Here is a 25,373-nt window from a genome sequence, read left to right on the forward strand (position 1 = left end):
CCAAGTATAACAAGAATAATTAAGACACAGTATCTTCTTTTCAATCACAGTTGGAAAAAATCACTGATAAATGAAAGTTAATCCTGAAAATTTCTTCTTTTAGTTCCAGTAAAAACGTGAGTCTGAACATTTTGATGTATATGGACAACTGCCCTGGTTTTGTCTGGGATAGAGTTAATTTTCTTTCTAGTAGCTGGTACAGTCTTATGTTTTGGATTTAGTACAACAATAATGTTGATAACACACTGCTGTTTTCAGTTGTTGCTAAGTAGTATTTATACCAAGTCAAGGATTTTTCAGCTTCTCATGCCCAGCCAGCGAGAAAGCTGGAGAGGCACAAGAAGTTGGGAGGCGACACAGACAGGGCAGCTGACCCAAACTGGCCAAAGGGATGTTCCACACATATGACGTCATGCCTAGTCCATAAACTGGGGAGAGTTGGCCAGGGCAGACCGCTGCTTGGGAACTAACTGGGCATCAGTGGCTGAGTGGTAGCAATAGCATTGTGCAGCACTTGTTTTGTATATTCCAACTCTTTTATCATTATTATTATTATTATTATCTTCCTTTCTGTCCTATTAAGCTGTCTTTATCTCAACTCATGAGTTTTATTTTTTTCCCCCTGATTCTCTCTCCCATCCCACTGGGTGTGGGGGGGAGTGAGCGAGCAGCTGCGTGGTGCTTAGTTGATGGCTGGGGTTAAACCATGACAAGTCAGGGGAAAGAACAGATGACTTTCTGGAAACAAGAAGTGCCCCTCCAAGTTACTCACCCATTGTCTTAACAATTTCAGATTTAACATTATAATCTCTTTTAGTGATTGAATATAATCTCCATACATTTCTTAAAGGGACATAAGAAAGATTATCTTAGTTGAATAAAGTATTTCAGCCATAAAGAAAACATATTATACATTTCTGAAAACCTACATTTATCAGCTGACAAGGATTATTGCTTTACTTGGACACTGCTAAATTCCAGCAGTGGTAAATCTTTTACATATTGGACTATAACATCTTCAAAAAACAGTAGACTAACATTAGCTGCCTCTGACAAAAAAACTATGCTTGAATTTGTTTTTTTATTTAAAATTATCCGAGGTTTTGCTTTAATCGGGTATTAATGTCTCATTATTAACAAAGCTAGAATACGCTTATATTTATTAAAAATGCCTGCACACTTAATTAGCTTGTGATTTCATGCTACTGTACAAATGACAGTTTAAAACTAATTCTGCAAACTGGTAACACAGAGATCCAGTCTCACTGCAAAATTAAGCATAACGACAGCAAAACAGATGGTACAATAAAATACCTTTCATCAAACCCATCTTATTTTTTCTGAAATACAGAAAACAATACACGGTGGCTCTGCAATTGTTTGAAGCAATTAGAAATAGAAATTAAAAGTTTACATAGATGAGGCACAGAGATGTATAAAGCAGCTATCTACCCGCCCTTATATAACGAGTAAAAGGTGCTAAACACAGGGCTACTTATTCCACAGAAGTAAAAAATGTCATTGAAAAAGTTATACCTTGCCTATTTTTTTAAAAACCCCAAACAGACCAGAGCTGTTTATTCCATTACCATGTTACAGTTCATTTCCCTTCCTCGTTTCTCCAGACTTTCAAGTCACAAGAATGTTTATGAAGAAAAAAAATCGAGTTTTGTTTCTAAACAGGCCTGCATGAGAGCCAATCAAAAGCAAACTTAACAAATTTTCAGAAATGTACTACAAAATGTAACCAGTTGTAATGGACATACCTTCTGCAGGTTTTAGGGTTTTTTAAATGCTATCAGCTTTGACTTTCCTATGAAGGATAATGACAAAAAAAAAGAAATGAAACTGTAAGACATGATATACTGAAATGTTTCTAAGAGATGCTAAAAATCCCCCAACTAATGTGTGACAATATCTGGTAAAGGAATGCATTTGAAAGTATTACATATTTCTAACATTGAAATGCTTTTAAATTTTTAGCTTCCTGACAAAGCCACCACAAAGGCCACCCAGTAAACATACTAACAAAGAAGGGTATCTCCTTAACACTCAGCTGTAGTAGGCAGGACAAAGAAAGCTTGATGGGTGCAGGACAAATGAACTGTGATAAGGAAAACAGGAGTCAGAAACAATTATACCTGGAACTGATGTCCTATGACCACTTACATATCTACACTAAAAAGGTATAAAAAGTAACTCACTACCTACCCAAAACAAGCCTCTCTGCAAGAGCTTCCCTGCATGCGATCTCCTGGACAGACCAGACCCTCACTGGGGACGCCTGGCTGACTCTGCACTCAGAGATGTGGATCATCTTTGAAGAGAGACTTGTTTTTTCATTGTCAATTAGCCCCACTTCTGGGAGTGGCTTGGCAAGTGTTATACCAGTAACACCTCACATAATACATTTATAGACACGTGCACAGGTAAAGGTTTGTAAGAAAGACATGGACCTGTTAAAGCAGGGGCCCATGAAAAGGAGCAGAGGGCTAGAATACCTCTCCTATGAAGAAATTTTTTACAATGAGGGTGGTAAGACACTGCAACAGGTTGCCCAGGGAAGTTGTGGATGCCTCATCATTGGAAATGTTCAAGGTCAGGTTGGGCAGGGCTTTGAAAAGGCAATCTGGGCTAGTGAAAGATGTCCCTGCCTATGGCAGGGGGGTTGGATTAGGTAATCTTTAAAGGTAATAATATTTGTAATAAAGGTAATAAATAATATTTGTAATAAATAAATTCTCAGAATCTCAGACCTCTATGTGCTTGTGTATTGTGCAATCCTGAGAACTCCACGGTCGTGATCTTTAAACACCCATGAGCTGGGCAGCCCTCATAGGTTGTGATCGTGACCGCTACACTTCCTTAACTGAATTTAGAGTTCCGGGGCAAGAGTTGTCACCTTGCTCTGCAAGCTGTCTGTTTTCTGTCAGAGGAAGAGAGGACAACATCTGCTCATCAAGACTCTCCATTTCTTTCCTCATTTGTGCAACAGCAGCCCGAAGGTTGGCATTCTGCTCCTGCAGCTTTTTTATTTCCAAGGTAGGAATATCTTTGCTCAGAGAACTTTTATCATCACACTGAAATATCTGTAAAATGAAAGTACAACACAATAACAACCCTTTATTAATGAGCAATACATATTCTCTCCACAACACCACACACAGAGATCCTAGTACTTTCAATCCATGAACAGACTTGGGAGAAAAGAACCATAGGAAGAAAAGAGATCTGGTTATTCTGGGGATTTACCAGGGGAAAATAGTGCTATGATGATAACCTGAGATGGGAGAGGAGGCACAGATGGGGAGGAGGATGGCCACAGAGATGGCTCTGTCTTATCACTGTTGTTCTTTGAAGTGTGCTCTCTCTCTCTCTTTCATGCATGGGTAACCCGTCTCCTTTAAAGAACTTACTGGGTCAGCAGCAGTCCCCTTTCTGACCTGCCAAACTCCTGAAAGTGTCATTGGAGATCATTTATTCACAAGAACATAAATAGGCTGGACATCCTTTGCTAAACTGGAAAAGGAGAAGGAGTGTATGGACTACATCTAGACAACCTGGACAATGGACAACATCTAGAAAACCTCTAAGCACTTCAACTGTAAAATAAGTAGTAATGACTTCTTTTCGTGCATTAGTTACAGATAACCTAACAGTGAACAATGTAGAAGGAACATTTGTCAGATAGTGATTGAAGCTCTGCCTTCACAAATGCCTTGAAGCCTGACTTTTGGAATTATACTTGGTGGAAGCATGAAGTGATGACCAAACGTCATTCTTGCAGACTTCCAGAACTGAAGAGGCTGACAAAACCCAGGTTGCCAAAGCTGCTTTAACTACGTAAAAAAACTAATTTATATTAGTAAACTATGAGCAGCTTGCTTATAGAGTAATACATCCCAGAATCATTCTATTTCTTAAATTTTTGAAGGGGAATTGCTCAGTGTTTTCTTCATGGGCTGCACACAGCCTTAAAGATTATCTTAGAGATTTAGTTTGGAAAGCTAGTCCTGTATGAATGGAGTGACGGCCTAATCAGGACAAGAATGCGAAACATTATAGATCACAAACTTTAAGAACTGCTTTGCTGTTACACCAAAGGTTGCTAGCTCCAGAATCCAATTCTTGACAATAGTCAGCAACATATGTTTAGGAAAAAATATTAAAAAAAAGGACAAATACAGAAATGTTTCCTCTCATGGGCCTCCTCAATTTCCAAATTTGCAACTTTCGGGAAGAAAAAGGAAAAACAGATGTGACAAAAAGACCCCAAGCACACAGACATTGATTGGAAAACACATTTCCTGGTCACTTGAAATTCCAGTACAATCTTCAGGAAAAAATTCTAGTAGGACCAATGGCATATAAGGACCAGGATATTAGGGTCCTGACATTACTTACTTCTGCTGTTTCTTCATTCAAAGTGTGACTGCAACCATTTTAAAAGAAGTTACATTAGACCAGTAGCAGTGTATTATAACTGTGGTTTCATCCAAACAGAGAATGCAGAATTTAGATTCCTCCCCTGTAAAATTCTCTCTAGCTGACAGAAACATTTGTCATCGGCCATTTAAGAAATGCAGATACTATTTGATACAGGAGTATTAAAAAGCCCTGCAATTGTGCAATATACACTCCTATAGTCACTAAATAAATCACAATTTGCAGACCGTCCATACCAGATGTTTTTGAAAAGGAAAAGACCGTTTAATGTGTTTGGAATATTTGTATCAAATGCTGCTAATTTATGTTTCTGAGCCCAAAAAATGTTTGTATTCAACCCTAACCTTATATTGTTGCAAAGCAGCAGTTCTGCCTCTTGAGAGGGAAAGGCAATCCATGAGGCCCTGCACATATGACACGTCAGCAAAATACTTCAGTCTCAACATTTATGCCTTGCAGAGCCTCAAACGCTACTCATTTTCTGTCTCCTCCATCATTCCCCACTTCCTTCAGTCCTCTTATTTCCCCAGTCGTAAGCCTGTTCTGTGAATGTGATCTGCAAGTGTGATTGGAATGCTAATGGCTTTCAAATTAAATTTCACTGTCATAAAGACAACTGCTGCCCTACAGCCTCTCTCCTGTGGCTCTTTCTGCCCTAACAGAACAAGGAATGCAGAAGATGAGGATAATCTCTGTTCTGCTTTTACAATCTCTCCAAGGCTGTTAAAGTGAGAAGGGGGGAAAGGGCGATTGAAAAGGCATGAAGGGAAAGGCACCAGTAGGTATCAATACATTACCCAGCTGTGTTCTGAATTTTAGGGTGCAGAACTTCACCTCAGCCTGCAACATACACATGAACCATTGCAGTTTGAAACAGAAATACAACTGTTCCAGATTTTTGCTAGTGGAAAAGGGTCTAGACAGAAGACAACATAATCATCCAGAAGTACTGTAAGCAATTCTTTCCTTATCTGTGCACTTGTATGGTATTATTAGTATGCTCCAGTTAGGCAGACATGACCTAAGTCATACTCAATATCAGTTACAAGCAAGATTTTCCACACCGGTGTATTTCATATCTCCGTTGCTTAATTAAAGGCCAAGAATGACTACTGCAGTACTTCTAGCAACCACATGGAGTCTCAGGCCAATTTGAAGAAAGGACCTGTATGCTGAAGATACTGTACCAGGGTGTATTTAATCTTTCTTGCCTCAGTCATCTGAGCCAGATGCTAGCCAACATACTATTCCTTCTTTAAGAAGACTCATTGACACAAATGTTACCAGTTTTGAACTTTTAATCACTTTCCCCCCGTTTGTTTACAATTCATTTTGTACAGAAAAATTAAGAGAAAAGATTCTAGCTCAGAATAATAAATTTTTTTTTGTTATTTTTTTTTTTTAAACAATGGTCCTTCATGTAAATCAGAAACAAAAATGGTTTTGCTGAGATGGGTACTGCTTATCCTACTGGCCAAATGTGCAAAACGGAGACAGAGTATATTAACAACAGAAGGAAAAGTGTGACAATGAAAACAAAGTCTTACCAACAACAGTAACAGTCAGTTACAGTGCAAGACACAGTGAATGTGAACAGTAAAAGAACCACCCCTCCCCAACCCTGATTCTCTTGGTATTTGAACGATCAATGTGCAAATCAGTCCAGTTTGAAATGAAATTGGAAAAACAACTTGCTCCATAGTAAGCAGTCTACTTTTGTCTAATTTATTATAAAAATTGTTTTCAGGAAGTATCTTTGTGAATACAACACTTCCTGCATTCAGAAACCACTTGTCTTGCTTAACACCGCTTTTTCTTATCAGCAAGCGCTGATAATACACAACTGCTCATTGTTGAGCATCTGTAGGTGCCCAGTAGGGCGCGCTGCAGCACACTCTTTATTTTCACTCTTCTACAAAAGACAATCTTTTACTCATAATGCATTAACCTTCAGCACGGCTGAAAACAGCATTACGTTTGCAATTTTGAATGGCTCTTTAAAATATATGTATTTTAATAAGTAGCAATGAAAGGAAAACTAGTTTGTGATACTAAAATAAAAGACATTATTTTAAACAGCTGGCAAATTAATGTTTTGAAGCATTGCTTAAAATTTTAACTTTGCAACTTTAAAATCTACCCTGAACTGCAACTAACAGAGCCTCAGGAACATTCCAGAAATCGATTCTTCCCATTCTGATGTGCCATGACGGTACAGTACATTGTCCTGCTTTGGAGGAACTGTCTACATCAAGCTTGCTCCTTTTGCCAGTGAGTAATGGATCAGAGCCATAATGAAACCTGTGACACCTAATCTATGTGTATTCCAGGCTAGATATGCCTATATTTTGAGTTAAACATATAAAACAGATGAATGGCTTACAAGAAGTCCAGTGGAAACAAGCCCCATAAAGTTTTCATCTCAGAATGAATTCATCCAAGTCAAGACATTAAGCATTGTCTAACCTGTTTCTCCCCCTCAGGTAAAATACTGTGATTAAACGATGCTTGCATTGTCTCTTCTCCCTCAACAGTCAAAGCAGAAAGAACAGTCTTCACTTCATGCAAGCTGTAGCCTGTTTTCTGTAGATCAGCTTTAACCTAGGAGGGAGGGGAGGGAGGGAAAGTGGAGGATGTCAGTATCTCAAGGACAAAGGGTGCAGAGATTAAAAAAAAAAAAAAAAGGAAGGAAATCAAAGAAAAAGATATTTTAAATCACAGGACAGGGCCTTAAAGCATACCCCTTTTGGCTCTGTCAAAAACTGCCTTCACAGAAAAATAATTTGACTTCATTGTCTCATTTTCTGTATGTGAAATAGAAAATGCTGATTCATCTCTCAGATCTGTTTCTATGCTACACCTATTGATGCCTATGAATCATTTTGAGAAGACAATGGTAAAATAAAACACTGGACTAAATGCCTGCATTCTAAATTTTGTAAACAATTATTTCCTCTGTACCCATGAGTTTATTAGGCAACTGGTCATTGAGAATTACTGTTATCCCATTGTGTAATAGTCTTTAAACAATAAACATGTATTTCATTTTTCAGAAACAGAAGCTTGTACACTTCACAAAATAGGATTCCCCCCCCCCTACAAAAATACCTGTGTTTTCCAGGACAAATATTGTTCCCTTGATAGAATTCAAGCTGCACTGTGATCCAAAACTCTTTTTGGCCAGGGGCTGGTCTAACTAAGATATCTTTCTTCTTCTGCTACAATGCCAAGAGAAAAGCAGTGGCATCTCTCAAGCTGGCTTGACTTCATTACAAGGGAGAAAAGGCTGCTATTGGAGATTGTCCATGAAAATTAATCTGGTCTCTGATCAAATATATTTGATGAACTCCTGTGCATAACACAGAATTACTGTTTTACAGATTTTTGAAAGAAGACCAATGTCATGCCTCCCCTGAGAAACATCATGATGGAAAGACTCCATGGCTCTCTATGCAACAGATGGTTCTTAAACAGCGTTAATTTGAAATTCTCACCTGCTCTCTGGCTGAAGACAGGCTTTGTGTTAGATCCTCTGATTTCTGATACCAATTACTTTCAGCATTCTCACAGAGCTGCTGCCAGTCCAGTTCTGCTTGCATTTTACTCTGTTCCAGAATCCATTTGCTCTCACCTGCCAGACACAGTTGTTTAAGCCTACAATACACAGAGCAAAGCTGTTGATTTCAGCAGGATAAATACTGAGGATGTTTTGTGTTTGTTTTGTGTTTGTTTTGTTTTTAAATCTCAGCCTTATTTGCTGTCCTCATCTTCTTTTCTTGTTCTGTTTTCAAAATTACCTATTTTATTCTATTCCACTGTTAAGTGTTTTACTGGACAAAAGCATTTTAATTGCTTAGAGCTCCTAGGGTCCATCTATATATGGGTATTTAGAATCAGCTCTGGAGGTCAGCTCAAGTGGCATAAACTACTCTTCAACAGCGATACTGCTCTTGGCAATACTATCCACAGCACATTTCCCATTTGCTAATAACAGAAATGAGATATAAAACAGCTAGGAATTAAAGTTGTTGGATTGTCAGGGTAAAATTCCTAAGCTCAAAGGCTGCTGCATATACTTATACTGAAAATGCACTGTGGAAAGAGAAGAGATAGGAGGTGCACAAAACAAGACAAACCTCATATTCAGAATTTAAGGACTTTCAAGACAGGTTCAATTGTCATATGGCTGAGCTTATAAAACACGAAGCTGTCAAGACTTCAGGGCACTCTTAAGATTGGTTGTAAATGTCACTTTAGACAACGTCTTAAGTCGTCTTTACCATTCTGCATCTTTCTGGAATTTGGCCAAGTGTGCTCTCAACTTATCTTCCTGTCCACACATTGATTGAATTTGGAATTCTTTAGAGGCAGACTCCTTAGAAATCTCAATCAGATGAGAATCTTGGCCTGGTTTTAGCATTACAATTTCTTCTTGAAGTCTACATACAAGAAATGCCCCCCTACTATGTTAATACATACTTGCTTAAGACAATTAACAAAACATGTGATGCAATCTTGGATATAAAACTGTTCAATGACTTTTTTTTTAATTAGGAGTTCAGTGGGATGTTTTAATGAGCCGAATGCATATTGTAAACCATGCATTTCCAGTAATACAAAATGCAGGCCACCTAAGCAATTCTTTAGTTTCCAGTGGCCTTCTTGGACTGGCAGCTGCCTCTTTCCAGGCTGGCTATGAAAGAAGTTCTTTTCTTCTGGTGTGCTGTTCCTTCCCTAGGTTCCCAGATACTTTCTTTTCCATGTGACCTCATTTTCTTGTTCAACCTTGAGGAGATGCTTCTTGATTATGTCAATCATAAACCTGAAGTTTATATGCATATATTGAAATTTTGCTATAAATTTTGTTGCAATAATATACATAGAACAGCCTGGGTTGGAAGATCATCTGGTCCAACCTTTCATGGGAAAGGTAGCCTAGATGAGATTATCTAGTACCCTGTACAATTGTGTCTTGAAAACCTCTAGTGATGAGGACTCTACCATGTCCATGGGGCAGTTGTTCCAGTGACTGACTGTTCTCACTTTAAAATAAAAAAATTATTTTTTACATTGAGATGAAACCTCTCCCAGTGCAACATGTACCTGTGGCCCCTTGTCTTCTCCATGTGGCTCCTTGTGAAGAGAGAGCCTCCATCCTCTTTGTAGCTACCCTTTATGTATTAGAAAACTGTAATGAGGTCCCCCTGAGCCTTCTCTAGGGAGAGAACTCCTTCAGTCTTTCTTCATAGGGCAGGTTCTCCAGCCCTTTGATAATCTTTGTGGCCCCCTCCAGTCTGTCCGTGTTTTTTTTCAATTGTGGGGACCAGAACTGGACACAGTACTCCAAGTGTGGAATCTGTTTAACCATTAATTACTGTGAGATTTTCACATAAATAAGTTGGGCACAAAACGGGTAAATATGATGTTCTGAATTTCTTTCATCACATCTTATGAAACAGGATAAATCAAGTCACTCACTTTCTAATAAGAGCATCTTTCTCTCTTAAACAAGCACTGTGACTCCATTCTCTTCTGCATAGCTCAACTTCCAGATTTTTATATCTCATCTGCAGTTCTCTAATCTGCTGCTTCAACTTTTTAAATTGTTTGACTTGGTCTTCTTTCACTGAAGTTGGCATTGCATCCTTTTCCTTGGCAGCATGAGCTAGTTCTTCATGCCTAGAAGATGTAGAGAGACAGAATAAAGTGAGGTTTCAAGGAACACAAGCACATTATTTTCTAGTACTGCTGATTTACTTTCTTACCAATTTCGTTTGAACAAATTCAAAGAATCATTGTCAAAAGCAGTGGAAACAGAAATCAATATATGCTTGTCAGTGGAACAGGTTGCAGGGAAGTCTTTTGCGGTTGTTTTTTCGAACTAAGAATGCCACTATTCAGTTGGTCTTAGGACCAGGACTGAATGCTTCTTATACCACTGCAGAGAGTTTAACTCCAATTTATCACAGAACTTTAAGTTTGTGATTAGCACAAAGAACAACACTATTTCACCTAAATATAGGATCAGGGTGATCCTAAAAATTGTTGTTGTTTTTTTTTTTCCTAAGATGACTCATACAGAAGCTATTTTAACAGGTGAACTACTCCATTCAACATACTCTTTTACCGTACTGAAAATATTCTTTACGGTAATCGAACAATTGAAAGACAGCTATGATCAGGTGGCCCAAATAAGAGACTGCAGGAATCCATGGAGAAAAAAATGCTTCCTTGAGTATTCAGTTTTCATTCACAGATTAATTTCCTGAGCATGTGCTCACACAAAAATAGAGACCAGGTTTAAAACAGGACAGAAGTGAGCTGTTAGAAGAAAATACCACCAAATAGTACCGACAGAAAACTCAAATTTAACAGTAAATAAAAAAGGAGACATGCAAGTAATACTTGTATAATGTTCTTACCCTCTGAAATTGACCTGCATATAACTTTTCAAAATATATCAAAAATTTTGGACATAAAGGATTAAAGCAAAACAGAAGGAACGGAAACTGAACTATGAGTAAGTCTTCTTTCTTAAGTTTGAACTAGTGATGAGTAAAACATAAAAGATAAAACCCCCAATAATACTCTGGTTTGAATGAGTTATTTTCTGTCACTATATTCACAATCTGTCTGCAGCTGCTTGAGAAAGTATAAAGTTGTGACTGAACATAACTGGACTTACTGGATTTAAATCAAGTGTGTGAAATATGACACACCAAAACTAGCCACACACTCTAGAAGTGGGATGAGCTAAGTTTTTTCATTATATTTACCACTTGGAAGAGGTACTCCTTTTTGCAGTAAAAGCAGAAGATACCATTGAACCATTAAAACTTCTAAGATGAAACTTTATTTTTAAAGTGAGACAGGTTACATCCAGAAAGAACGTAGCAGAATTAACCTGAATCCATGTGACTTAGCAAATATTTCATACAAACCTCTTTCTGTTGTAATGAAATGTATTACTAGATCAATTAATTCACGTACACCATCCCAAGCTGTTGCTAAAATGACACTATGTGAAGAAGAGTAAGTTGAAAAGCGTTGTGGAGTTGTAGAGTCTGTGAACACAAGTTTATTTCAATCATAATCAAAGCTGTACAATACCAAGCATCTTTCACAGTAAAAGCAGAACTTAGGTTGAACTGGTTTTCTTTCTCCAGTCTCAAATCAAAGATTTCTGCTGTTTCCAGTGATTCTGGTGTTTGCATTCTCATCTCTTTGAGGGCCTCCAGCTCTCTGGTCAGCAGCTTCACCTTAGAATGGAGGAGAGTAAGATTTAAGAATTCTAATGAGAGCCTGATATAACCTAATTTTTTTAAGAGATCCAGAGCCCTTACACAGTTGAAGTGTTAGCATCAGCTCCAGAAACAAACAAAATAGTATAGAAAGTTGTGAGGTGGGTTTTTTTTAAATTTTTTTATTGGGGGGTGGTTCTTTTGTTTGCTTGATTTTTTTTTTAATTTGTAAGTAACATTTTGCAAGGTATAAGCATTAGATCAACAAAGCTCTTAAAATAACAGCAGAGGTTATAAGTTATGGGGAAGGTGTTTTAAATTTATACTCCCATACCACTGCTAAATATCCATTTTGTATCCTCTTCTTACACCTACTACCTACAGTAACATTAATCCTGGATACTACCCTTTCCCATCTCTGCCTAAAGTTCCTTTTACACAGTTTTTTTATTTAGTGGCTTCTTGTCTTCCCCTACAGCTGGCCTCAGTAACACCTGGGGGAAATGAGTACAGGTGACCTCTCCTTCCCTTGCTTAACACTTCCACCACCAATTGCCCCAGGTGCAATAATAGATATAGATATATAAAACCCCAAACATAACTCAATATAGACAACATGTTTCATAAAGAAAGAAAAAGATATAATAGCATCCAGCATATGAGGCCTACAGAGAGCCTTTACATTCAGACACAGCTGCAAGCAGTATTAAACTGAAACAGTATTACGGGTATCTAATCAAGCACTCAAGTCTGAAAATTGCAAAGATTAAAGATTTATACTGAAGTGCTATCTGAGTTATACTGCATATCACAGAGTAAGCAATATGTGCAAATTTACATTTAATAAATATACATGTAGTTGCAGTTCCTTTGCTCATATTGAGTCAACAGCAGTTGGTCATATCATAGAATCGTCTCAGAATGGTTTGGGTTGGAAGGGACCTTACAGATCATCTAGTTCCAACCCCCCTGCCATGGGCAGGGACACCTTCCACTAGACCAGGTTGCTCAAAGCCTCATCCAACCTGGCCTTGAACACTTCCAGGGATAGGGCAGCCACAACCTCTCTGGGCAACCTGTTCCCTTGCCTTACCACGCACACAGCAAAGAACAACTTCTTTACATCTCATCTAAATCTACCCTCTTTTAGTTTAAAGCCATTACCCTTCATCCTATCACTACATGCCCTTGCAATCATGCAATCTTTATAGTCAAGACCGCAGTAAGACAACATGGTTTCTGGTCCACTACTACAGCAGCGTCCTTCAAAGAAGGCCCAAGACAAAGCAAGAAAACAAAACCAGAAACTAAACTCCAATTGTGTCAACATTCAAGATGCAGGAGTCCATGGATACCACTAATGGCCAGGCAACATTTCACTACCCTAATAAGCCTTTGGCAAGGTGAAGTTTGTAGGCAGAAGTAAAATCAACACAGCTGGAAAAAGCTGGCAATCTTTTATGCATACAAGCCCTCTTTCTGAAAGCTTGTCTGCTTTTCCCAATGCTATCAGTTGGTTTAATGTGAGGGTTTTTTCCCCCTCTACCTATAAACCTTGGTTGGTTGCATTATTAAGCTATCAGTTAAACCACGACTGAAGCAAGCGAACACAGGCACCAGAGAACCACCCAAGTAATGTTGGATGATGATTAATGAAGACTGCACACACAGAGAATATAGATTTTGGAAGAGTGAATTCCTCATTACTAGCCTTAGAAAGATGAGACAGGCATTTCAAAGACCTATATATAGTTTTTGGTTGTGTAGGAAAAAACCCAGTCACTATCAGTGAAATTAAGATGCATACCACAAATACCCCTGCTTCCTGCTATCCTGGAAACAATCAGTTCAATACATAGGCAGAGGAAAAGACAGCAACAGCAACAGAGTCATCTTTTCATGCATTTCACACAGGAATGACTTGAGATTATAACAAACACATTCATTCTGTGAGTAAAGGGTAACAGCTTAAAAGTAAGTTACCTTAACTTCATGAGACAGAGCTAAGTTACCGATTTCAATTGTTTGCTTTTGAAACTCGCATTCTCTCTTTTTCATTTCTGCATCAAATTCAGCTAGCAGTTCCTACAAGGGGAGCAACAGATAGGTAACACTAGTACTATGGTACTGATGGAAACACTGTATTGTCACAGGCTTTTATAAACACTGTACAAGGGGTTTAATCATTGCATAATCTTTCTCTGCTGTAATGAGAATCAGAATGTACTGAATGAAACCTATCATCTGGCCTATGGTAGGTCCCCTAACATGACTTGTACAGCAAAGAGGAATTTAAAGAAACACATCAGTCAAATGGCATCCTTTGCAAAATAAGATCAGATTCCATAACTGGGGTGGGGTAGGAAGAAAAATAAAGCAGCAGCTTATTTTAAGGAAAAAAACCCACCTTACAGACATTAAAGTTCATTTCCTTTATAGACATCTGAGCATTTGTGATATGTCAAAGACTATCCATTATGGAAATACCTGATCTTTTAACTTTTAGAGGAGCAGAAAAGTGCTGTATCTTCCCAGTGCTAAAAGCTGTGGGGTTTTTGGCTTGGTTTTGTTTTGTTTTGTTTGTTTTTTTTTTTAAACTGGACACTTTACTTAGCAAATGGGACCAAACAGTCCTGAGCTATACAAAAAGAAACTGAATTAAGTTATTTCAGCCTTTTTTGCCACAACTTAAAGTAAAATTTTAAATATAAAATAATATTAACAGAAGTTAAATTTATATTATAAGCACATGAATAAAGGGATTTTGATTATTATCTACAATCTACTACAAGCAGTTAGGACAACTATCTTCTTAGACGTGCGCGCGCACACACACACACACATACATATATAGGGAATTAATGGTGATAAATATTTAACTGTTTCCCTCTATTCTTCCAGAGTGACAATAGAAACAGTATTAAAGCACAAAAAGTCGTCACTAACAAACCACATGAAAAAAGATTTAAAAGGTAGGTCATAGAGACTTGTAGGTCATAGAGACTTGTAGGTGAATACTTGCAGAACTTCTAAAAAGCTAAGAAACTATAGCCTTACTGAAAAGTCAGAAAATACTACCACGTTTTCCACTCTGGAAATAAAAGTGACAAGAGGGCTGCTGGGAGACAGCAAGCTACAGGAAAGACTTTTTTTTTTTCCCCTGCATAGCTGTTGAATATTAATTTAAAGGAAAATAATCAAAACAGTCATATTTTTTGTCATACTTGGGAAAACAAAAATCTGTTGCTAGAGGACTTTACACTTCAATCCCAAGTAAGAACAGTCCTACAGAATGGTCATTCTGGTGTGAAATTCCTCCAAAGTAACATTGCAAGGTATTCAGAATCCAACGCACAGAAATTAAAGACACCAGTGAAGACACCGCTGAAGAAGTGTCAAACTCATTCTTCACAACACCTATGCTTCCTAAGTGTATAAAAAACTGTTTGTAAGGGAGCCATGGATTTTCCAGAAATTAAACTGTTGCAGTGAGTGGCCATTCAGGTGCCTAGACTGATAAAGTATTAAAAAAAGTGTTTATGAGATACTACTTCCAGGCATTCAATTGATAAAACATGATTGAAACTTGAAAACAAGAGGCTAAGGTCACAAAGGATTTTGGCTATTTGATGCAATATCATGTGTTAGGTTAGTGGAATGACTGCAAAGAGACCCAATGGCAAGCATGTAAGATGTGCTGCTTTAGTTTAGCTGCTTTATCTCCATAAACAATGGAGATACCACACTGGAGCAGAAAAAAAAAGTTAAGAGAAATAGTGTGTATTAGATGATGTGCCCTTACGCTTGCAGAACAGCAGTTAATCAGCTCTATCATTACAGTTTAACCACACAACACACAAACATAACTTCTGAATCAGCCGGTTATTAAGTATTGTTCAAGTGAAAAGTGAACCTATTTTGGGTAGGTTCATAAACTGTCTTTGGGGAGCCCACGGGTAAAGACTCCTGGATGAAGATGGGTTTAACAGGACTACTATACTGAGGGCAGCAAGATTTGGATTGGCAGGTGTTGGGTGCAAGATGTAATTGCCTAACAATCTCTTTCACAACTTCCATTTATGTGATATATTGGTTTGGCTGACAGGCCAAAAATTAACCATTCTAGTTCTAATGACTAAATACATCCATGTGTAAATAATTAAAAGTCATTTTATTATCAAATATTTTTTTATACAAAAACAACGAAGGAAGGTTTTGTTGTTCTTTAAAGTTTGTCACCTCTCTATATATATTACAAAATGGCCCCCCTAAGGTATCACAGTTGAAAGTCAAATCTCACTGTTAGTAAGATTATCCTTTTATGATGAAATTATAGCAATATAGAGGCAGAAGGGGGAAAAAAAAGCCTTGTAACTAGGAGTATGATAAACAATTTACATTTACCCATCTTGCCTAAGGCTGCCTCTATCTTCTAGATGCTGACCTTTCCTGCAGTTTCAAGGTTAACAAATTTAGTAGTGTGCTGTCTACATAAAATAATCTTACACAATCTCAGATTACTAGACACATTCTTAACAGTCCCTTACAAGGGGCAGCTGTCAGACAAGCAAAGCAACAGCTACTACACAAGTAGTGCATAATTTTCTAAACTATCATTACAAATCTCATCAATTTAAGAAAAAAAAAAAGCTTATACAACTACAGGAATGTTAAACCAGAACAATCTAATAAAAAAAAAAAAAAAAGAAAAGAAAAAAAGGATTGCTAGATGGCGCCACAGCAACACAACATTGTTTCTCCATATTCTTATACCTGCTTCTGACAAGCAAGCTCTCCTTCCAGTTCTTGGATTTTTCTCTCCATGTGATGTTTCAGGTTCACATACTCCTCATGCTGATGATCTATGTGACTGTTCCTAGAGCTATAAACAAAAATAAAACAAATTTACATTAAAGACCATCTCTGGTGACCTAATGAGGCATACATACCTACAATTTTTTGAACAATAACACATAACTATAAATACAAGGTGCTATAATTTCTTAAAGAAACAGTCACCATAAAATTTTTTTCTCATAAGTCAGTCGAAACCAATTGTAACAGCACATGCTATTTCTCAAAACTATACTTCAAAAGTTAGTTGCATATGAAATACCAAGGATCTGCTGAAAAGTAGTGCAAGACTTCCACTTAAGTATGAGAGCTCCTCCTCCACCCAAAAAATTCTGTTACACAAGAAGAAATTGCAAAACAAGGGCTGCCCAGCAGAAATCCAAGCTTTTAGATACATTTAAAACCAGAAGCAGCTCTGTATCTTTTCCTCTCCTCCCCCCAGTATTTTTATTTGCTATCAACAAAAAAAATTTTCTCCGAGATACAGTGAGAGAATACCAGTAAGGCCAGCATTTCAAACAAACTCAAAGAGATGATACTGCTACTATGACCAGTAAATTCTCTAATGATACACTGAACCTTTTCAAGCTTTGGATTCATCCCTGCAAGACTCAACAGGTTTGGTGCAGCCTGTTACACGGCCAAACAGACCTGGACAGATATCACGCAGTTCTGCAACTTCTGATTACTTCCAACTCTGTATTACAGTTATTTTACGTAACTGAATGACCGCTGCATTTGGTTAGATAAAGTTGATCATAAAATAACTATATAGACAGAACTGCAAACTAGAACTGGACAGTCACAAAGAGCTAAATGCATATTCACCTTCCTATTCTGCTAGATTTTGCTTTCAAATTTACACTTTGCCAGAATTAATCTGAATCCTATAGCCAACACTTATGCATATAAATAAAGCCTAACAGAAGTGTCATCTCAGTGTAGTCTAGACAGGCACTTTTACACCTCCCTTGTTCATCCCACAACTCTCCAGGGCAAGGCAGATCAGAAGAATAATCGCTGTACTGCTCAGTGATCGGTATTCAACTCAGCCTAGCAAAGAGGCAATGCTGCGTGTAAAAGACTCAAAGTCCTCCTTCCATTCCCAAAGTATATGCTCTATATAAAATTCCTGAACTAGCTTTAAATGAATTTGCATATGCTCCAGAACCACAGTAACATCAATCAGTCAGCAACCTTTGAGGAATTCCAGATCCATGTCCAGATCACTTCTAATAACTACAAAAAAGTTATTTAAAACTTACCCAGCTATCTCTGCATTATAAATGCAGTTTGACCCAGCACACTTTACAGCAGTTACCATTTTAAGCAGAGATTAATCCCAAAGATACTGTTATATCTGAAGACAGTAGTTAAATTAAACAAGAATGATGTGCAGACAGATCTCAAGAAATAAGCGTTTATCCCCTGCTCCAGCAAGATTTAGAAGTCTATACGGAGTAATAAAAATTGGTGAGAATGGCCAAACTAAACAAGTGCATTGCTTTAGCTATCTTCATCTTTTACTTCGTTGCATTAGTCATAAATCTTGGTCCTGTGACTGGATATGCCCCAACAGACTTCTTTCCTTCACAGAGGCCTATCAGAGAAGGCGGGACAAAATGTATTTAAGAGTGCACAAACCCAACTCCTACCATAAGATTAGCTTGCAACGGCTTAAAATAGTTGAAGGGCTGAACTGTTTGTGTTGAATACACAGCAAACATAGCAACTAATGTCTAGTAACCCTAGATAATATTACTGACCACAGTTGATACCATTATCATTTGTCTCCTCACGTACACAGAAGACAAGTGCATGTGATATAACACACAGGAGACATATCACAACACTTTCAGACTCATCTCATTTCCCAGAGGTGTTTCAGTGCCCAAGGAAAAAGCATTTCCTTCTGACAAATCCTTTTCTGCTCCCTACACTATGATTCCCTTATAATCATACCATCTCCACCCAGTCATATCATCTCCCCAACATACACCCTTGTAAATTATGTAGGGACACGCTGTATGTTTAAGAGCATCCTCATTTTCACTTAATGCTATCCCTTCTCTAACATATTGCCAGAAATCAGGCAAGTCACTGTGGAAACCAAGTTATAGCAGGTGTAAACATAGCCCCAGTCACTTCTGTTAGCCCTCACTCTGTTCATGTTCTAGGTGTTCCTCTGTCAGGATAGACAATCTTACCTCCATGCTCAAAGTGCTCCCTACTGTATGAATGATGTTACTGCTTTACCTCAATCCAAATGTGTCTTAAAGAAGCTAAACTTCTCTTCTCCTTAGTATTCTAAGGAAGTCACATCTCACCCGCAAAACCGCTCCAGCTCTAACTTATGTTCTTCAATGCGTTGTTGATAGTAATAATGAAGTTTCCATCTTCTTCTTCTTTCCTTGACAAGCATTTGCTCCATTTTACCCAGTTGTACTCGAAGATCACTAATCTCTGCCTGTTTAGCATTTTCAGATGTTTTCAGATGAGCAACTGTGACATCATAGTGTCCTAACTCTTTATCTCTCTCTTCTAAAATTCTTAGGTTATAGACAAAATCTTCTTTCAATTTGTTAAATTTTTCATGCATGACTTGGAGTTGCTTTTTGACATCTTGCAGCATTTTCTTTTGACATAGGAACTGGCAAGCATGTAGCTCTTTCCCTTCTTTTTCTTTCCACTGAAGGAGATCATTTAGTTCTTTCTCCATTTGTAACACTAGTATAAATCTGAAACAAGAGCTGACAGAAGATAGTTAAGGCTGATAACTAATACGAATCAAGTATCTCATCACCCCCAATCTACTACACAGCTGATAATTAATTACCAGTGAATTTTAAATTTAAATTGTAAAGCTTCCCAGACCATCAGGCTTTTGCCACCTGTAGAAGCAGAATTTACTTTTATTTATAGTCATGCATTGTCCAGGGGTAAGACTTCCCAAATTAGTTATGAAATGTCCCTAAATTTTGGGGTGGGAAAACATAATTTTCTCCTTTCTTTATACAGATTGAAAATAGAGGCATAAAAAGATTTAGTCACTGTAAACTGCATGCATATTTCTCTTTTCTTGAAGACGTTTATGACAAGTCAAGTCACAGTCCAGCCTTCTCTTATATCAATATTAACTGCTGTATCCCATTTGTCTTCTCCTCCCACAATTACTCATGAGACTACAAAGCTACTGTTCTGTCCACAGTTAAATCCACCTTGAAGTTTCTTTTCAGAAAGGCCAACAGGTATGAGGAAATAATTGTATTTCAGTAACATATTAAAAATCTGTACCTTTAAGAAGAAAATAAACAACATAGAGGTTGTGCTTTTAGCGGTAAAACCCTTTACCTGCTTCAATTCCATCTCTTCCTATTGTTTATTCTCCGTATTTGCCTCATATCTAATCATAAACTCTGTAGAAGAAAAAACATTATTTCTAAGCACCATGGTTGCTTTAAAAAATATGGCAATTTCTCCAGAGATTTTCCCAAATCTCTGGAGTCAATACAGCTTCTCTCATTGTACAGTATTATTCTGTGTCAGTGGTTACAGATAATCCCATCTGGATAAGCACAGGGATGCAGAGAACAAATCAGACAAGCATGCCTTTCAAATAGTGGCTCTTTAATCTCTTTAAATGAAAGAGAGATTTCCAGATCAGCAAACATGATGCAATACCTCTATGCTAAAGGATGCCACAATTTAAACAACATTTTTCTTCACAAACAAGCTAGACAACTCTAATTCTTCAGGATCAAAAAATGAGTCTCTGATCATTGGACGTGACAAGTATAAAAAAATTCAAGCTTGCTCTTACCAGGTACAGTGAGTAACAACCACTGCTAGAAGACACAATGATCTGGTGGTCCTTCAATTCTGTTGGCCTAGATTTCACATTTATCCCTAAGGCAATTAAAATAACATTATGTTTTCTTTTCATATTCTGCTTCTTGTTGGCAACCTTCAAATCGTGCTACCATGTAGAAAATAGTGTAAGTAGTATCTTCTTCATTTGGGTAAGCAGAAATAGGTATTTTTTATAAAAGTCACTGTCATGGATATTCATGAACAGTACTGCCTCCCTGCCTAGAACATGCAATGCTAAGGAACATTTGTTCTTTGTATATCTTCCTTCCAGCTACTGTTGCTCCAAATGCATCTGATGGCTACCACAGTTAAAAAGATTAACTAAATCTGACTTCTTTCCCCCCTCCACCTCAATCATAACTACATCAAAGATAAAAAATGCCTATGAGATACTTTCTGGATTCAAGGCACTGAAAGAAACTATGCTCACTCTACACCCATTAAGGTATCAAAATACTTTTGTAAGTGCCTTTTAAAAACCTGATGTATGCTTCATTAGCTAAAATTAGCAATACATTATTAGACAAGACCTTTGTGTAAGGAATCAAAAGCAAGACCACAGCTCCACCTTATTACTTCCTTGAAATCGTCAAACTGAAGTCACAACTTTTCCTGGAAAGAGGTGGTTAAGAAAAATGATACTTCTTTTACAATCCCTCTCTACAATTATCTTAAAATTAAAAGGCATCACACAGTTCCCTATAAAAACAACCTTCCTCCCCATCTCCATATATCTCACTTAAATTAATGGCACTGGTAAATTGAAAGTGGTATCTTGAGGTGAGTCGGGGTTACACGTAACATAGGAATCATTCATTTCATATAAGAATATGAACGAATGAGCCTCCCTGTAATTTTAAAATATTGCTTTCCATCACAGAGAGCTGTATTTCTTAGAAATGCAATTTAATAGGGGAGAAAGGCGCATTTTGCCTTTGATAGCAGCAGTATTTATAATTGCATGTTAGTTTCAGTAAAGACCATAATGGAAATAACAGTGTAATTTAAAATATAAATTGCACCAATTGCCTGGATGTCTTACAGTCAAAAGAAGAATAGTAAGCCTATATATGATGACATTAAAAGATGACTTAGGAAACAGCATATATGTAAGTAAGAGACAACATCTTACAACAAGCACAGGCTACCCACACAACCTACACGGCAAAGACCATTGTACCCATTACAATCCAACCACTTCAAGCATATCCAGAAAGAGGTGATTGATAGGTACCCCTGTTCCCCCACATAAGGGCCTAATGGGATTGCATATCAGCCTCCTTACCAAAGGAAAAATGATGGCTTGGCTATAAATCACATACAATCGACTGTGGTTGGCATCTCTGATTCAATGCAGCTTTCGCAACTGTTACTACTAAAATGCTATTTCAACAACAGGAAGTTAGATGACATGTTTGAGCTAGTCACTTTTCAACCAAGTAAGAACTAGGTATACTGAAGAACATTTCAGAGTAATATTTGAAAACCTTCAGACTTCCATACAACCCCTATTTGTCCAAGAGGTGTAAAGCTTTAAAATTTTGTTCAAAGTATACAGAAGCTCTACTTGCTTCTCTCTTCCTTGCTATCCTTATAACACACCCTTATTTTACCAAGAATAAGATGTGCATAACAGACCAGCAGAGCTAATAAACTGGGATTGCTTCTCCTCCTTTCAAAACTACAGAAAAGAAGATGAGAAAGAAAATACCACACAGCCAGTACCAGTTAAGTATCTCTAGCTACAACTGTTTTCCTTGATGAAGCAGTGACAGAACCAAGACCACCTGAGTATTAGCACAGATGTTTCACTATGTGCTGCAAGTCATGAGACAAGCAATCAGCACAGGCCACAGCTACACTGTTAAGTAGTTGTGCCGTAGCACTGTTGGGGGGGAGGGGGAAGGAAATCCTGTCAACACAGTTCCAAGAAAAAGGATGACAATCAACAATACAAATTATCATCAGTTGTGTGCTGTCTCTTTCTTTACTGCTAGTAGCTGGTTTGCTATTTGCCTTACGAGTAAGGCTAGACATATAAAACAGCAAATATACATCATGCATTACACAATCTGATCAGAACAGGTAACATATAGCAGAAGCTGGGTGACAGGATAAGGACCAGTAACATACAAGAGAAACCTGGGATGTCAGGTACTGAACAGGGACACACCTCAGGCAAAGTATGGGGTGGGCTATACTGCAGGGTACCTGATGTCAGGCTCTGCCATTAAGCAGGACAGACAGAAGAGTAGGAGGCATAAGGGACTGTGTAGGTAAAAGACAAGGTATGGTGGGAAGAAAACATTGCCCCAGGACTGAGAAACAGGTACATATTCTAGAGAGTGTCCAGGAATGTAAATAAGAGGGCAACACACCATGTGGAACACAGACACTGAGTTCCTAAAGCAAATATCCTCAGTGATGACAGGAAGGGACAGAGACATGGATGGAGGAAAGGAATGCTACTGGCAAGCCAGGGATCAAGTACCCCGCAGGACTAGAGGTTTGTACGCTGTTAAGTGCAGAGAGGGAGAGAAAGACATAACCGAGTGGGAGCAAAAGAAGACACAGCCAGTGGAACAGCCAGCTGGCAGGAAGCAGATGCCAGGAGGAGGGGTGAGAAGCCTCATGGAGGGCCCAGAGGGTCAGATGCTCTGAGGCATAAGAGCAGACGGCAGGCAGACCGCCGAGGTCAGGTCCCTTAGAGGCAGGCAGTAGAGAGGAGCACAGCGTAGCACAAGATACTACTCGGGACTCAGAGGCAGCACACAGAGGGCACTTAGTAGCGGGAAGGCTGCGGAAAGACAGCGGATCCCCAGAGAGCAAAAAGGGCGCAAGAGGCACGATTGCCGCGTCGGGAGCTCTGAAGGACAAGCTCCGGCACCACAGAATGCCGGGCGGCCGCTGTGCCTTCTGACGGCGCCCGCGGAGTAGTCCGGTCGCGGCTCGGCTCCTCCCGGCACGAACCTGCCCGTCCTTCCGCTCACGGCCGCGGGCCGCGTCTCACGGGAACCGCGAGGCAGGCCCGTCTCCACGGCAACCGCGGCCCCTGCCGCCCCGCCCACCGCCCGCCCCAGGCGGGCCTCGCGGCGCGCACAACCTGCGCCCAATCAGCGCTCCGCCGGCGCCGCCGCGCCCCGCCCCCGGGCGACTGCTCACCCGCCCCGGGCCCGGCCGCGGCCCGCTCGGCGCCGGCCACGCCCCCGCCCCCGCGGCTGCCGGCGCCTCCTGCTCCAAGCCTGGCTCTGTCGGGGATCGCCCGTTCCCCCCGCCGCCCCGCTTCCTGCTCAGCAAACCGGCGCTTCTCGGTGCCTCTCACTGCACTCGGTCTCACACTCCTCTCCTCCCAGCTTCCCCACTTCGTCCTCCCCATTAACGTGCCGCAGCCCCTCTCCACACCGCGAGGATGTGCTCACGCCTGGGTAGCCCCGGCCGCTTTTAGTAACAGCCCCTTGGCCCAGAACACAGCTAACGCTTGCTTCATACTCTGGAATCTCATTTTCTTGTTCACTTCTCTTTCTGTACATTTTGTTTATCACACTGCTTAGTATTAAACAATTTCTCCCTAGTGCGGATCTGGAAAGAGAGTCTTGGCCCGTTTCAAGCACAGCTGTTAGGAATGGGAGCAAACAGAGAACAAACTTACCATTCTCTCCTAACTCCCACTGCGTCCTGTGAAAAACTTTAAACGCTTGTAAAACAAGCTCAGGCCAACTGCAACACAAGGTCGTGCAGCACGGATAAGTTCCTTCTGCTGCCAAGGCATTTAATTATTAAAAAATGTATCCATCAACTAAACCAGACGACACTGTCTACATGAGACTGAAGAAGATGTTAAACATGAACTGGACGTAAAGCGTGATTTTCCCTTAGTCACTCTAGATGACTTGCTTTTCTGGAAGTCATGAGGCAAACTTCCTGTAATGCTCTCTCACTCTTTTGTGTTTCCGCATTATATAAACGGCTTTGCCAGATGAGACACCTTTCAGAAACCTGAATGTTGCATGAATTACATCTGAAGTACACTAATTTAAAGAAAATAGACTATTATCAGTAGTTCTTATATATCTTTCATAAGGTCATCTGAAGAGAACTGTTATTTCCTGACCCCGTGTCATCTAAAGAAAGGAGGGGTTTATTTCCATCAGTAACTATTATTGAAAATTAGAATCAGAACTAATAATCTGACTAATAATATTTGACTAAAGTTTCACTTTAGCTACATGAAGTGTATCTACATATAATTTCAGAATACTACAATTATTAAAGGGATGTCGTTAATTTGTTTATATGAATCCCCTCTGGTTTAAAACACAACAGTGAAATCTGGCCTCAAATGATTTTCTAAATCTGAGCACACAAAAATCATAGCGCAAGTCCCAGCATAATTTATACTCTGCAGCAGCCTCTCAAAGCACTCATCAGAATCAATACATAGTACGCGAAAGTCTAAATCCGTATACCATGCTGACTGGTGGCATATTCCTTTTCTTTACGTCTTACCCCAGAGTTGCCTAACCCATCAACCACATTATCTTTTGCAACCCTTCCCCACCCCCGCCATCCCTTTCAAATTAGCAGTCATATTCTCCAAGGTACCCTCAGACAGCCCCTAGTCACGTAGTTAAATGCACATCAGTTCCCCAAATGAGTAACTGATGGCTTCTAGTGACTCAACAGTGCCCGAAAAGGGTAAATTTTAATCTTAACTGTGAGTCAGAAAGATAACAGTCTACACAACACGGATTTTGAGATCAATGCAGAAACCTGTATACACCTAAAATAAATGCAGAAAACGTCCTAGTTTCATAGATGGAAATGAAAGGAAACATTTTTCCTTTTTAGCAAAAATGAACAGGAATTTAGAAGAGACAGACAGATTTTTGGTTCTTACCAAACACTAGTGGGTTCGGTAAGATTTAGGCTAAAGGTGGATTTTAGCCACCTTTAGAACCACCT

The 25,373-nt window shown here is 39.0% G+C and overlaps 1 protein-coding gene across 9 annotated transcripts in view; it reads right to left on the reverse strand.

Annotated features, from left to right (window-relative positions):
* The window catches only part of CCDC57 (coiled-coil domain containing 57), a 51,827-nt gene that overhangs the window by 20,244 nt on the left and 6,210 nt on the right, over positions 1-25,373 (reverse strand). For 3 of the 9 annotated variants that reach the window (XM_069799591.1, XM_069799592.1, XM_069799590.1), the window contains exons 2-8: positions 16,461-16,569; positions 13,671-13,772; positions 11,557-11,705; positions 9,925-10,125; positions 7,941-8,100; positions 6,913-7,047; positions 2,903-3,089 (exon numbers count right to left, since the gene is read on the reverse strand). In XM_069799591.1, coding sequence (XP_069655692.1) covers positions 2,903-3,089; positions 6,913-7,047; positions 7,941-8,100; positions 9,925-10,125; positions 11,557-11,705; positions 13,671-13,772; positions 16,461-16,511 — 985 coding nt within the window. In that variant the 5' untranslated portion in view covers positions 16,512-16,569. Of the gene's footprint in view, positions 1-2,902; positions 3,090-6,912; positions 7,048-7,940; positions 8,101-9,924; positions 10,126-11,556; positions 11,706-13,670; positions 13,773-16,460; positions 16,570-17,806; positions 18,086-18,868; positions 19,292-19,892; positions 23,416-25,373 lie in introns of those variants that run through there. The other 6 variants (XM_069799584.1, XM_069799586.1, XM_069799585.1 and 3 more) reach the window with 6 other exon arrangements.

Source organism: Haliaeetus albicilla, chromosome 12, assembly GCF_947461875.1.
Source record: "Haliaeetus albicilla chromosome 12, bHalAlb1.1, whole genome shotgun sequence".
In the NCBI taxonomy this organism is placed as follows: Eukaryota; Metazoa; Chordata; class Aves; order Accipitriformes; family Accipitridae; genus Haliaeetus; species Haliaeetus albicilla.